General features: G+C 46.7%; 1 protein-coding gene across 2 annotated transcripts in view; it reads right to left on the minus strand.

The window, feature by feature from the left end:
* The window catches only part of LOC119953042 (ras-related protein Rab-11B), a 151,614-nt gene that overhangs the window by 116,265 nt on the left and 20,313 nt on the right, over positions 1–15,036 (minus strand). The window contains exon 4 of one of the 2 annotated variants that reach the window (XM_038776842.1): positions 2,134–2,214. The exons of the other annotated variant lie outside the window; for it this stretch is intronic. Within the exon in view, the coding sequence (XP_038632770.1) occupies positions 2,134–2,214 (81 nt within the window). The remainder of the gene's footprint in view (positions 1–2,133; positions 2,215–15,036) is intronic. 2 annotated transcript variants of the gene reach the window in all.

Here is a 15,036-nt window from a genome sequence, read left to right on the forward strand (position 1 = left end):
CCCACTCTTTATAAAATGATTTTTCAGCCTCTCCCGTGCCCTGTACTAGGCACTGGGCAATCTGCATCATTTTACTCCAATAGCCATTTATCACATTCAATTGTAGACTACAGCTTCCCATCTTCCACCCTCCACAAAGTTAAGCTCATCAAAACTCTGCTGCCCCTGCCCTAACTCACACCAGGTTCCAGTCACCCCTCACCCCATACCCATTGATCAATGGTTCCCGTTCCAGCAATGGCACAATTTTCAAATGCTCAGCCTTGTTTTAAACTTCCTCCACGCCATCACCCTTCCCCACCTGTGTGATCTCCTCCAGCCCCACAACAGTTGGAGATATCTGCACTCCTTCAATTCTGGCTTCTTACCCATCCCCAACTTCCATCGTTCCATCAATGCCAGCCATGTCTTCAGCTGCTGAAGCCCTAAACTATGGCTTTCCCTCTGCAAACGTCTCTTGTCACTCTCCACCTTCAAGGTCCTCCTCAACACCTGGCTCTTTGACCAAGCTTTTGGTCATCTATCCTAAAATCTCCTCGTGCAGCTAGGTGTCAGAGTTTATTTGATTAAAGTCCTCTAAAGCACCACTGGATTTTTTACTAAGTCTAAGGCACTGTGTAAGTGCAAGCTGGTTGTTCGCCTTCAATTGGCGACAATGACTGCAATCTGGTTATTCAACTGCAGACGGAGGGAAAGCAGCAGCAAAGCCAAATACAATTCTGATTTCAACACCAGCTCGGCTTCCAGCAGGGTTTCCATCCCACCAGCCTTCTCAGGATTATCCTCTGCTTTTTCTGCCAACTTTGTTCTTTGTTCCAGCATGTTGCCACCACCAAACACATCTTCCCCATACCTCCCCTGTCAGCATTCCAAGGGGACTGTTCCCTCTGTGACACCCTGGTCCAATCTTGTATCACCCCAGCATCTTATCTCCTTCCCAGGACACCATCCCATGCAATCACAGAAGGTGTACCAATTGCCCTTTACCACATCCTTCCTCACTGTCCAAACAAGGCCCCAAACACACTGTCCAGGTGATTCACTGGTACATCGTCCAATTTAGTCTGTCGTATTCACTGCTCACAACGTGATCCCCTTTACATTGGGAAGACAAAATGCAGACTGGGTGGCTGCTTTGAGTAATACCTCTGTTCAGTCCACACGCCTGATCCTGACTTGCTGGTAGCTTGTCATTTCAATTCACCACCTTGCTCTCAAATTTATAAATCTGCCCTTAGCCTGCTGCAATGTTCCTGATTTTCTTCCATTGATTTTCTGCTATTAAATCCTACTCTGGACCAATGCATTCTTCCTTTACTATGAACACTACCACTCTCTTTGTCTTTTGTTCCATGGCATCTTTGTCATTTAATCTCCCCTCACCCTCTAAACTATCCCTGACCTTCCATTTGGCTCCACCTGACCCTTTCCCCTATTTATAACAGAATAAACCATCACATTTCTCCCTCTCTTCAGTTCTGAAGAAGAGTCACATTGGACTCGAAACGTTAACTCTCTCTCTGTCTCTCCACGGTACTGCCAGACCTGGGGGGTTTTCTGTGTACTTTCTGTTTTTATTTCAGATCTCCAGCATCTGCAGTACTTTGCTTTTATTTCCCCAACTGAGATCAACTGAGAGCAGAAAGTAGAGGGTAAACAATAATCTTAAACCTATGCTCTTTTGTTTTCGATCATGTCCGGGAACAGTTTCTCCCTGTCTACTCTGTCCAGGCGGCACATTATTTTGAAGACCTCCATCAAGTTTCCTCTTCGCCTTCTTTTCTCAAAGGAAAATTGGACTTCTCCAATTTATTTTCATAACTGAAATTCATCCTCTCTGGAGCCATTCATAGATGAATCATAGAATTCATACAGAGCAGGAGAACGTTCAGCCCATTGAGTTTGCACCGACAGTCTGAAAGAGCACTCTATCCAGGCCCACTCAGCTGCCCTATCCCCGTAGCCCCACCTATCCTACACTAAATGGCATTTTAAAAAAATTATGGCCAATCCACCTAGCCTGCACATCTTTAGACTGTGGGAGGAAACCGGAGCATCCGGAGGAAACTCATGAATTTCCATTCATCTTTTTGCTGCACTCTCTCCAATATTTTCTAATGTTTTTGATTTTACCTGTCAAGATATTTTGGAAAGCCTCCTCTACGTTAGTTGAATCCAGGGCAGATGTTTCGATGAACGAAAGACAATTCTTCTCTGTATGTAGAAGGAACAGAAGAAATCCCATTAGTCTCGATGACCCAGGTAAATCAGATAGAAACCCCTCAACTTTGGCCCATGGGACCAATCTAGAGATCAGTAAGCTCCAAAAGAATCCATTCATGTGGGGTTTTGGTGAGTATAGCCTGTGTTTTAAAGTGGAAGAAAAGTTAGGTTGAAGGGAGATGTTGTCGAAGAAGCCCAAGGCTGATAGTCCAGTGAGGCAGTCAGAGTCCGGTGAGGCAGTCAGAAGGAAGGAAAATGACGGCGTGGTGCGTCCATTACAGTAGACACGCTGACCATGGTGATGGCGCAGGAGTTTGAAAAGTTTGGGAAACAAATGGATAAGGCAAGGAGCTGAGGGAGTCATTGGGCCTGATCCAAGAACAGTTGGGAAAGACATGTAAAGCTGTGAGGGAGCAAGGAAAAATGCTGAAGGTGTGGAGGAGGCCTTGAGGCTCGCCTCGCTGGAAGCAGAGATACTGCTTGTGGAAGAGAGGAACAAGGGCCTGAGAGTAAAAGTGGGAGACCTAGAAAATAGGTTGAGGCAACAGACCCTCGGGATGGATAGTGGGGCTGTCAGAAGGAGTAGAGGGCCCGAGACCAACAGAGTACTTTTTGGAGATGTTCTCTCGGTTGGGTGAACCCGTCAAGGCTGCAAGTCACGATGGAATCAAAAGATTACTACTTCGCCACGTTGGAGATCAGGCGGAGGCTTTCATTAAGGAGAAAGGTGGCCATCTAAAGTGGCCTGGGACCTAGGAATTCATAATGAGGATGAGGTGACTCATCACAGTGGATATAGCTGATTTAATGTTCTCTCACCTAAAGAATCTTGGGGCCGATGTATTGTTCTTAACAGGAGAACAGGTGCAGGACCAGACCAGGCTTGGGAAGGACTGGGTGAGCCACGTATTCCACTCGGGCTCAGTCACAGGCAAAACCCTGTCATGAAGTGTGCTAGGACAAGGCAGCATGGTGGCACAGTGGTTAGCACTGCTACCTACCGCACTGAGGACCCGGGTTCGATCCCGGCCCGGGTCACTGTCTATGTGGAGGTTGCACATTCTCACCATGTCTGCATGGGTTTTCTATTCCAGTGTGTTGCAGTCTTTCTTCCCAAATTATTCTTGTGAGAGGGGAGGGGAGGGGGGGGGGGGAGGGTGTTGTATTATTGGGTAGCTAAGGTAGAGAAGGTGTTGGGATGGTGTGGTGACCCGGGGTCTACCTGGGTGCAGATGGAGTCTGGGTCGTGCAAGGGGCCCAGTTTGGGTGCCCTGGTGACGGCTTCTCTCCCATTCGCGCCGGCAAAGTCCTTGCCGATCCCAGTGGTCGTCTCCACTTGGAGGCAACACCGTCAACATTTTAAACTGGGATCAGTATCAAGGCTGGCCCCCATTTGTGCTAACCACCTGTTCGAGCTGGCGAAGTTGGAGGCCACATTTGGAGTGTGGCAGGAAAAGGGGTTGGAGAGATTATGTGATCTATTTCTGGAGGGGCGGTTTGCCAGCCTGGAGGATCTGAAAGGGAAATTTGGGCTCTCGGGCCGAGATTCGTTTTGATACCTTCAAGTATGAAATTTTGTTGGACAAGCGTTTCTGGCATTCACAGAGGTGCCACCATCCTTGACAGAGAGGATTCTTTTGAATACGGGGTCAGAGGAGGGTAGTACGTCTGGTATATGTGGACGGATTTTGACGGAGCACTCAGTCTCGGTGGAGGGAGTGAAAGCCAAGTGGGTGGAGGAGCTGGGGCTCATATTGGAGGGTGTGTGGTGGTGTGTGGTGGTGGTGTGTGGTGGTGTGTGGTGGTGGTGGTGTGTGGTGGTGGGTGGTGGTGGTGTGTGGTTGTGGTGTGTGGTTGTGGTGTGTGGTTGTGGTGTGTGGTTGTGGTGGTGTGTGGTGGTGTGTGGTGGTGGTGGTGGTGTGTGGTGGTGTGTGGTGGTGTCTTGTTCTTCCTGTGTGTGTGTTGGGGGGGGGGGGGGGGGGGGCTATGTTAATTTTTGAGGTTCCTTTTTTCTGTTTTAGTGAGGCGGTTTGTGTAATTTATTTTATTGTTTTGCTGTTGTTTCTATTCTTGTACTTTATGAATTGAAACGGTTAATAAAAATGTTTCTTTTAAATGATAATGTAGTCCCTGACCACAAACAGTACCGGGGAGACAAACAAGCAACATGTAAAGGTTCTGGGATATATTGCCATTCAGATTTCACACTTTGCATAAAACATTAAACTACCTAGACACTTAATAAAGTGTACATATTAAAGATATAAGAATTTATTGCTGCATATCTAGTTTCTAAAGAAAAGGGATCATGCGCTGACAATTCAACTTCCAACACCAATAGAAAACAGACTCTGCCAATATTGTGATATTTAGATCAACTCCAAACAGGAAGTAGTAGCTTTAGTGGCGTAAAGGGGCAACCAGATAGCTACCAGTAATTCAACATGCCCAAGAGCATCTGTAGCAATGCCACCAGATGTCCACAAAAACATATCCAATATTCATTAAGACTTTGTGAAAAGTCAGGATTACGACCCCAGGCTTCAAAGGGACAAGTTGACATCACAGACAGAAAGGAGCCTTTGGTTCGTCTTGGCAGCCGAGGCTTCTGGGTTACCCACGATGTGACCCAACATAGTCCAAATCCTGGGAAACCACTTTATCGGTCAGGTCCCCGATTCATAGCACATTATAATTCATACAGGAAATGGATTAATATTTATAGTTAATCTAAAACTTCACTAATTACACACACAGATACCCTTATCTGTGAGAATCATTGGACATGGTGTTACCAGGTTGTGTTTTGTGATATGGCCGTTGTAATGAGATACACAGAACATCTAGTTGTTTAACTAGAAAGAGATTTATTAACAAACATGTGGAAAGATAACTAACAGATAACTATACAAACAATAACTACTAAATGAATTCAGCGAATTCTACTGGAACTACTCGAAGTGTGACTATCCTCTCGTACATTCTACTACCCAACAGGCGGGTATCTCAAGTCATGTGAAGGATGTCTGGCGCCACCAGCTGGTTGGAGGTCACATCACTATCTGCAAAACTGCACTCAGGCATATCACCAAATGCCCCTTCCTTTGGAAATGTTAATATTAATATTTTAATATAACTGTGTCTTACAAAAACATGATCTACATTACTATTTTACACATCTTAATATATATAAAATATATATATCAACTGTGCTTCAAACAATATATGCCTGATGAACATGTCCCCGGTGCACAGCTTATTGTACATCTACGACAGCATCGCCCCACTGATCCTCTGGGTTCTTGTCAGCTTCCCGATGTCGCTTTTATAGAACAGTACAGCACAGAACAGGCCCTTCGGCCCTCGATGTTGCGCCGAGCCATGATCACCCTACTCAAACCCACGTAACCACCCTATACCCGTAACCCAATAACCCCCCCTTAACCTTACTTTTTTTTAGGACACTACGGGCAATTTAGCATGGCCAATCCACCTAACCCGCACATCTTTGGACTGTGGGAGGAAACCGGAGCACCCGGAGAAAACCCACACACACACGGGGAGGACGTGCAGACTCCACACAGACAGTGACCCAGCCGGGAATCGAACCTGGGACCCTGGAGCTGTGAAGCATTTATGCTAACCACCATGCTACCGTGCTGCCCACACGCTTCTGGAATACCAGTTTTCTTGCAAAGCTTTTTTTTCTTACCACTTTGTTTAGCCTCTTGACTTGATGGGTCCTAAAAACCAGTTTCCTTGCTTCCCTTGCCTGCGTCACTAGCTTCTTTGATTTTTTTCACACAATGCTTTTCTTTGCTTAGTCATATACTTTCACTTTTTGGCCTGTCGACCACATTGCTGATGTTTTCCTGTTTAGTACCACAGGTGGGAATCACAATATCCTCCGCTCCCCTCTTCCTCTTCTTATTTTGTCAGAGGAATCCTGTGGATGAGCCTCTTTTTCGGTTTGGTTTTGGTTGCACCCATCCTGCCACTGGTGTGCACCATGGGAGTGGGTGCTTGTGGATCATTTGTGGAGGCGTCCAGTGTCGACATACTTGTGAGGGACTGTGCAGTCAAGGTCAAGTCTGCATCATCAGTGGGCAGCACGGTGGCACAGTGGGTTAGCCCTGCAGCCTCACGGCGCCGAGGTCCCAGGTTCGATCCCGGCTCTGGGTCACTGTCCGAGTGGAGTTTGCACATTCTCCCCGTGTTTGCGTGAGTGTCACCCCACAACCCAAAGATCTGCAGAGTAGGTGGATTGGCCATGCTAAATTGCCCCTTAATTGGAAAAAATGAATTGAGTTCACTAAATTTATAAAAAAACAAACAAGCAAAAAAAACGTCTGCATGGTCAGTATCGGGCTGCAGAGCGTGTAATCTGGTGTCTGGGTTGGATCCACGTCCCCAACATTGGGTGCCGGTCCTTCATCCTGTGCCCCAAGTGATGGCTCCTCGTCACTCAAAATGATAATGTATATGTCATCTTTTCTTCAAGAGCCGCGTAGTGGCTCACCCTCGTCTGGAAGTATGACGTATATCGTCTGCTGTTGTGGAGCTGCATATAGATACAGCCATCTGCTCCTCTCGCACATCTTTTGGTGGAGTGGCCTCGAGTCTCGGGGAGACCACTACCGGAACCATTTTGTTGGCCTGAGATGATTCACCGCCTGCCTCTGGAGCCAGTTTCTCCAGGATGGGGATGATTTCTTCTGTTACCAGTCTGTTCAGAGCTCAGTTGCTCTCGCCTGAAGTGTCTGCTCTGCAATCTCACTTTCATGCTTGGCATGAGCCATCATAGAGCTTTCACACTTCTCAGTGTCCTGCGCAGACTGGGCATCCCTTGTGATCACCTCATCACTCCCGCCAAACCACCGGCAGATCGTTTCATAGTTGTCCTCATCTAGCTCACCATCTGAGTCTCTGCTTTTCCCATCGTACTCATGATCCGCGTAGATGTCATTGTAATAACAGTCATCGGAGTCATCATCACCTGCAATGGCTTCTCCTGTAAAATGCAACATTGCACATGGAATTGTGTGTTCACACAAAAGGCGACCCATTTCGAAGTCATCAGTGAGTCTCGCTACAGAACGTTTACTTAACACTCCATGCTCTGGAACTTCAGGAGGACTGAAGAAGTTGAAGAATGAATCGTTTGGTACAGTCTTCAGAACTGTTTTGCGAGCACTCTGACCCTTTTGCTTCTGCTTCGTTTTAATAGTTTTCAGTCTGACATTTTCCTTCTTTCCAATCGATCTGGCATCCTGTGAATTCTGGTTCGTCAAAGAATGAAAAATCAAACTCGTCAGGCTGCAGTTCCATCTGGTATACTTTTGTGACTACCTCATTTGTGAAATACTCATTTGGCTCAAACTTAAACTCCAGAGTGAAGCTCATTGGCTGTTCAAGCTCTGAACATTTAACGTTCACATCTTATAAATGCTTTAATACAACTCACCTCGATGGGGAAGGAGCTGTGGAAGGTGATAGAGATCAACAAGGGTCTGCGAGCCAAAATGGAAGACATGGAAAACAGATCCAGGCGGCAGAATCTGAGGATTGTGTGTCTGCCCGAAGGGCTGGAAGGCCTACGGAGTATTTTGCCACGATGTTGGCGGAGCTATTGGGGGTGGGGGACGATCCCTCTCGATACGAACTGGATCGGGCTTATAGGTCAAAGGCGAGTGAGCCGCCAAGAGTACTAACTGTCTGTTTCCGTAGGTACAGCATGAAGGAGAAGGTCCTGTGCTGGGCAAAGCAGAAGCGGGTGGTGCAGTGGGCTGGAGCTGGTATACGCATATACCAGGACTTTACGGTGGAGTTGGCGAGGAGGTGGGCGGCCTTCAGCCGGGTGAAGAAGGTACTGTTACAACAGCAAGGTGCAGTGCAGCATAGTATATCCAGCTAAGTTGAGGGTGACCTACAAATCCAAGGACTTTTATTTTGGGACGGCGGAGAGGTTTGCGAAGGCAGAAGGACTGTGGCAGAATTGAGAAATGGGACGGAGAGCAGGTCTTGTACCGATGTAGCCTCATGTAATTTTATTTTTTTCACTGCGTGTTGGTGTAAGGGGCAGCACGGTAGCATGGTGGTTAGCATAAATGCTTCACAGCTCCAGGGTCCCAGGTTCGATTCCCGGCTGGGTCACTGTCTGTGTGGAGTCTGCACGTCATCCCCGTGTGTGCGTGGGTTTCCTCCGGGTGCTCCGGTTTCCTCCCACGGTCCAAAGATGTGCGGGTTAGGTGGATTGGCCATGCTAAATTGCCCGTAGTGTCCTAAAAAGTAAGGTTAAGGGGGGGGGTTGTTGGGTTTCAGGTATAGGGTGGATATGTGGGTTTGAGTAGGGTGATCATTGCTCGGCACAACATCGAGGGCTGAAGGGCCTGTTCTGTGCTGTACTGTTCTATGTATGTACTAAATGAGTCGATGCTGTACATTTGGACAAGGGAATAGATGGGACTTTCATTTGCAATGATGGTTCTTTGGGGCTTGGGTGTGTATGCGGGGGTTGTGTGCTAAAGGGGATTTCTTGATTTTCCAAGGAGACCCGGGCGGGGGCCTCCACGCTGGCCGGTTTAAGCCGCCCAGTGAACGGGAGTGAGGTGGGGGGAGGGGCTGCAGCTATCGGAGCCTGGTAGAACAGGTTCCAGTGAGTTTAGCCAGGGTGAAAAGTTGGGGGAAGGAGATGAGGTTGGGGGGAGGACTTTACAAGAAGAAGTGGAGGAGAGGAATGTGTGTGTGGTGGAGGGAGGTCTACAATTCATGGGTGTCATTCACAGTACTCTTTCGGGATTTGATGGCTTTGAATATTAGGGGGGAGGGTTGGGGGGGGGTGGACTATATATGTCAATGGTGACCATAGGTGATTCCTGATTCCTTTTTCTTGAGAGGTTTCTTTTTATTTGATGCTTATATTGTCAGGTGGGCCGTTGTTTGGGGTGGTGGGAGGATGGGATCGTTGTTGTTAATAAGGGGATTGACATTGTATTCATTACCGTTTACTGTTTGTTGGTGGGGTGTAAATTTTGAAGAAAATGTGAAAATGGAGAATAAAAATATTTTAAAAAATAAAATAAATAAATGCTTTAATATAGGCTCATCATGCTCCTTTACCATGACACTGAGTAAGCACACATTCTTGATGACTGTTAACCGGAAGTTTGCAGTTCCCTTTGGCTCTTCCATCTCTTCATCTGATTTGTCGCCTCCACCTTAACATTTGCTTGTTTCTCATCGCGTAATTGGCCTGCATATCTTGTTGCAAATCGCAGTAATCTTCTGTCTCCTCCTCGCTATCTGGAACATACAGCCGCTCAACTAGGCTCAGGGCCTCACACACATCCGCTCCTATGATGGACTCGTGTTTCGTGTCCAGAATGGAAAATGGTACAATATGACTTTTTAAAAAAGAAATTTAGAGTAACCAATTATTTTTTCCAATTAAGGGGCAATTTAGCGTGTTTAATCCACCTACCTTGCACATCTTTGGGCTGTGGGGGCGAAACCCATGCAAACTCCACACGGACAGTGACCCAGAGCCGGGATCGAATCTGGGACCTGGGCGCCGTGAGACTGCAGTGCTACCACTGCGTCACCGTGCTGCCCGTACAATGTGACGTCTGTTGTGCATCCGTACTTCGAGCTCACATACACCCAGCATCTCAATCTCATTCCCACTGTAGTCTATCAGCAGTCTCGGTTGATTGACACCTTTCAGTTTAACCTGAAGCCCGTGCAAATTGGACAGACTGAGGAGGTTGGACTTTGTTGCCATGTTGAAGTCGCATTTTATCAACGTGTCGTTCAGCATCACTAGTGTCATCCATCTGATTCTGATGGTATTAGGTTTATCATTACTATTGCCACAATGGTTAGGGTTAGTAATTCTTCTTCACTTTTCATGGTCGGACTCATCATGTCCTTGGTTGAAATGATATCAATTAAGAATTGTTCTTCAGGGGACATCTCATCAACTGCGTTGACTGATCTTATTTGGTCCACTGAATATGTATAGCAGTTCTATAGCATACTTTCTCATATGCAGAAGGCTGAAGGCCCAGTCCTGCAATTTCAGAAATATAAAATCTTGTGGCCCATGACGATTGCCACATCTCTGGCATAAAATGGCAGACCCAGTCAGTCGCTTAAAATGGCCGCCTGCATGGAGACCACATTTTTTATTGACTGAGGGATGGCGTTGGCGTCTTCTTCCATATTGGCACCAAAATGTTTCAAGCTGAGTGTATGGATCTGCTGTGCAGTCAGCTCACTCGCGGAGCTTTTTAAAAATAAATTTAGGAGTACCAAATTCCTTTTTTTCAATTAAGGGGCACTTTAGCGTGGTCAATCCACCTACCCTGCATATCTTTGGGTTGGGAGGGTGAAACCCACGCAAACATGGGGAGTAGGTGCAAACTCCACACGGACAGTGACCCAGAGCCGGGATCGAGCCTGGGACCTCGGCGCCATGAGGCAACAGTGCTAACCACTGCGCCACCGTGCTGCCTGCATGGCAGATCTTAACAGCATTTTCTAATTTCAGGTCTTCTTCCCATAACAATCTTTCATTGAGTTTATCATTCGATATCCCAAACACTATTTGGTCGGGGATCATTGATGATTTTATATTACTGAAATTGCAGGACTGGGCCTTCAGCCTCATGTTGGTTGCAAAGCTATCAAAAGATTTGCCTGGTTTTGGGTACGTGTACGAAATATGTACCGTTCAAATGTTTAGTTTTTCTTTGGCGAGCAATGCCGATCGAAGTACTTTACCAGCTCATCGTAGCTCTTGCTTTCCTCTTTGCTATCAAAAGCGAAGGTATTGTATATCTCTACTGCTTGAGGACCTGCTACCGTGGGCAGCAACACAATATGCCTCTCATCAGGCTGTGTCTGAAGGTCAAGGGCTGAAACATGGAGTCTAAACTGTTGCTTGATAACACACCAATTTTCATCTAAGTTAGGCGGCATGGTGGCACAGTGGTTATAGGTGCCTCATAGCTCCATTGTCCCGGGTTAAATCCCGGCCTCGGGTGACTGTCTGTGTGGAGTTTGCACTTTCTCCCCACGTCTGCATGGGTTTCCAAAGTCCAAAGATGTGCAGGTTAGGTGGATTGGCCATGATAAATTGCTCCTTAATGTCCAAAAGGTTAGGTGGAGTTACTGGGTTACAGGAATAGGATGGAAGCGTGGGCTTAAGTAGAGTGTGCTTTCCGTGGCAGCACAGTAGCGCAGTGGTTAGCACTGCTGCTCATGGCGCCAAGGTCCCAGGTTCGATCCTGGCTCTGGGTCACTGTCCGTGTGGAGTTTGCAAATTCTCCCAGTGTCTGCGTGGGTTTCGCCCCCCCCAACCCAAAGATGTGCAGGGTAGGTGAATGTGCCACGCTAAAATGCCCCGATGTAAAAAAAAGTGGGGTGCTCTTTCCAAGATCCGGAGACTCGATGGGCCGAATGTCCTCCTTCTGCTCTGTCAATTCTATGATACTCAGGACTTGAAGCTGGTGGGGTGCCTTTAAACCTTCCATCTCTAACTTCGCCGTTTGTTGCATTGAGTTGCAGGTAGCCATAGTTCACCAGGTCAGTGGAAAACCTTCTCTTTTTGCTCGACGGCTTATTTCGCCTCGGCTTCTCTGTCGTTATCTTTAAATGTCCAGGGCAGCACTGTGGCGCAGTGATAGCATTGCAGTCTCACGCGCCAAGGTCCCAGGTTCGATCCCGGCTCTGGGTCACTGTCCGTGTGGAGTTTGCACATTCTCCCCGTGTTTGCGTGGGTTTCGCATCCATAACCCAAAGATGTGCAGGGTAAGTGGATTGAACACGTTAAATTGCCCCTTAATTTGAAAAAATGAATTGGGTACTCTAAATTTATTTTTTTAAATCTTTATATGTCCTGAACGCCTGGTACCATGTTGTGTTCTGTGATATGGCAGTTGTAATGAGATATACAGAACATCTAGTTGTTCAACTAGAAAAATGATTTATTAACAAACACATGGAAAGATAACTAACAGATAACTATACAGACAATAACTACTAAATTAATTCAGTGAATTCTACTGGCACTGTTGCTTCATAGCACCACGGTCCCAGGTTTGATTCCCAGCTTGGGTTACTGTCTGGGAAGAGTCTGCACGTTCTCCCCGTGTCTGTGTGGGTTTCCTCTGGGTGCTCTGGTTTCCTCCCACAAGTCCCGAAAGACGTGCTGTTAGGTGAATTGGACATTCTGAATTCTCCCTCAGCGTACCCGAACAGGTGCTGGAATGTGGCGACTTGGGGCTTTTCGCAGGAACCTCATTGCAGTGTTAATGTAAGCCTACTTGTGACAATAAAGATTATTATTATATAAGTGGGATTATCCTCTCGTACGTCCTATTACCAACTGGCGGGTACCTCAAGTCACGTGAAAGATGTCTGGTGCCACCAGCTGGTTGGAGGTCACATCACTAACTATCAACCAACCAGTGCACAGGCATATTGACCACACATGTATGCACATTCTCCCAGAAGAATTGGGAGTTTGTTATGTCAGATGTCTCCAAGTTATATGTTACTCTAAGTAAAATTAGATTATTATTTTTGAAATATTTTTATTAAGGCATTTATGTACATCAAACACAACCAAAACCAAAAAGAGAACAAACAGGAAATCACACAACAAATAAATAACCAATACCCCCGCGCCTCACCCTCCCTGCCATTACCCTCCACCCACTCTGCCTCCTTTTTTAACCCCAGAAGGCCCCCTTCTGCTGACTTCAAACTATCCTTGAAGAAGTCGATAAATGGATCTCCGGCTAAACCCCTCCACAGTCCCTCTCAAGGCAAACTTGATTTTTTTCCAACCTAAGGAATTCTGCAAGGTAGCTCACGCACATCCCTGGTTTCAGCGGCCCATAGTCCCTCCATTCCAACAGGATCCGTCTCTGGACTACCAGGGAGGCAAAGGTCAAAACATCGGCCTCTCTCGTCCCCTGGACCCCAGGTCTTCTGACACTCCAAAAATCGCCACTTCGGCACTCGGGACTACCTTCACCCTCAAGCCTCAGACGTCAGAGAACCCCCACCAAAATCCTTCCAGCTTCAGACATAACATGTGGACATGCTTCACGGGCCCCCCTGCGCACCGCCCACACCTATCCTCCACCCTCTCAATAAACCTGCTCATTCTGGCCACCGTCATGTGCATCCTGTTGACTACATTAAATTGAATGAGGCTAAGCCTAGCACACAAAGAGGATGCGTTCACCTTCTTCAGAGCCTGCTCCCATAACCCAGCCTCCTACAACCTCCCTAGCTCTCCTCCCACTTCCGCTTAACTTCGGGGCTCCCTCCCAGCCCATTAATTCTTTGTAAATCTTCACCACCCTGCCTTCACTAACCCCTGTCCTGCAACCCCGGGGGTGGCAGGTCAGGAAAGGACAACACCTGTTTCCTTGCATAGTTTTGCTCCTGTAAGTACCGGAACCCATTCCTCCTGGGCAGCTCACACTCCTCTACCAGTCCCTCCAAGCTTGGGAGGCTGCCCCCCCACAAATAGGTCACCAAACCGCTCAATCCCACCCGCCCGGATATCCACGTCCAGCCTCCCTATCCCCCAAAACAAACCTGTGATTGCCGCAAACTGGAGTCCAAACCGAGGCACCTTCCACCTTCAGATATTGCCGCCACACCCTCAGGGCCGCCACCACTACCGGACTTGTGGAGTACCTGGCCGGTGGGAATGGCAGAAGCGCCGCCAATAATACCCCTAAACTAGTGTCCGCCATCTACTCCCAACACCGACCCTTCCCCCACTACCCATTTCCTGACCACGACTATATTTGTAATATTAGATTATTAAGTGTATATTTTATTCCACCAGGAGAATCCAAAGAGATGAAAAAAGTTGTTGATTCCTTTAAATCATCTGAACAAATTTCAAATGTGCAAACTTAGGTTGATATATGTGTCGGGAGTGACCACAGAGTTATTTGCAAAAGATACAATTTCTAAGCCTCATTCATGATCTCGCACTGGGACTTGTGTCTTTGTTTTCTTTCTAAAAACTCATACACTTGCCCACAAAGGAGGCCAATGTTTTTAAAAAGTTTATCTTGAACCATGGCTGCTAAATACTTAGGTTGTGACTGGTGATGATAATCATCTTCTGTAAGCAACCAGTCTGCCAATGATCAGGTCTTCATTCCTTTTAAATATTGTGAAACTTCAGTTCGGTTTTATTCATGTTCGTTGAGTGGCTTATATTTTACAATGGAAGGTTAGTGAAAAATGTGTAAGGGACGTGATTACACATGTTCAAGGTTATTTAGCAAGGTGTAAATGCCGAATATTTTATTACACCAAGAACCAACCCTCCTGCGTTCAACAGATTTTCCAGCTCTGTCTTCTCATTTCAATAAAAGGTTAAGTCGCCATAGTCCCAGATGACCATAGGCTGCTTCCCCTTTGAGAGCTAAACTGAATCACTGAATCCACAGATTTCTTTGTGGAGTATTCAAGTATAAGTATTGCCCAGATTCATATACAACTATGGTGTTTCTCTTCTTACGGCAAAGAAAGCCACCAATTTCTCTGCTGTTAGTATTTTGGATACAAGGATCAATGTTTCGTTTTTTTACCATTTTGCTTCCACCTTTACAGACTTTTTTTGTTCCACGTTGGTTTATATTTGAAAGAGAAAATGCAAGTCACGCATTATATACCAAATCTCTTGATTTTCAGTACAGGATGAGCAGGAATTTTCTCGAGTTAAATATTGGGAAAACGGAAGATATTATTTTCAGTCCCCACTCCAAACTTCACTCC

This window comes from Scyliorhinus canicula, chromosome 18, assembly GCF_902713615.1.
Source record: "Scyliorhinus canicula chromosome 18, sScyCan1.1, whole genome shotgun sequence".
In the NCBI taxonomy this organism is placed as follows: Eukaryota; Metazoa; Chordata; class Chondrichthyes; order Carcharhiniformes; family Scyliorhinidae; genus Scyliorhinus; species Scyliorhinus canicula.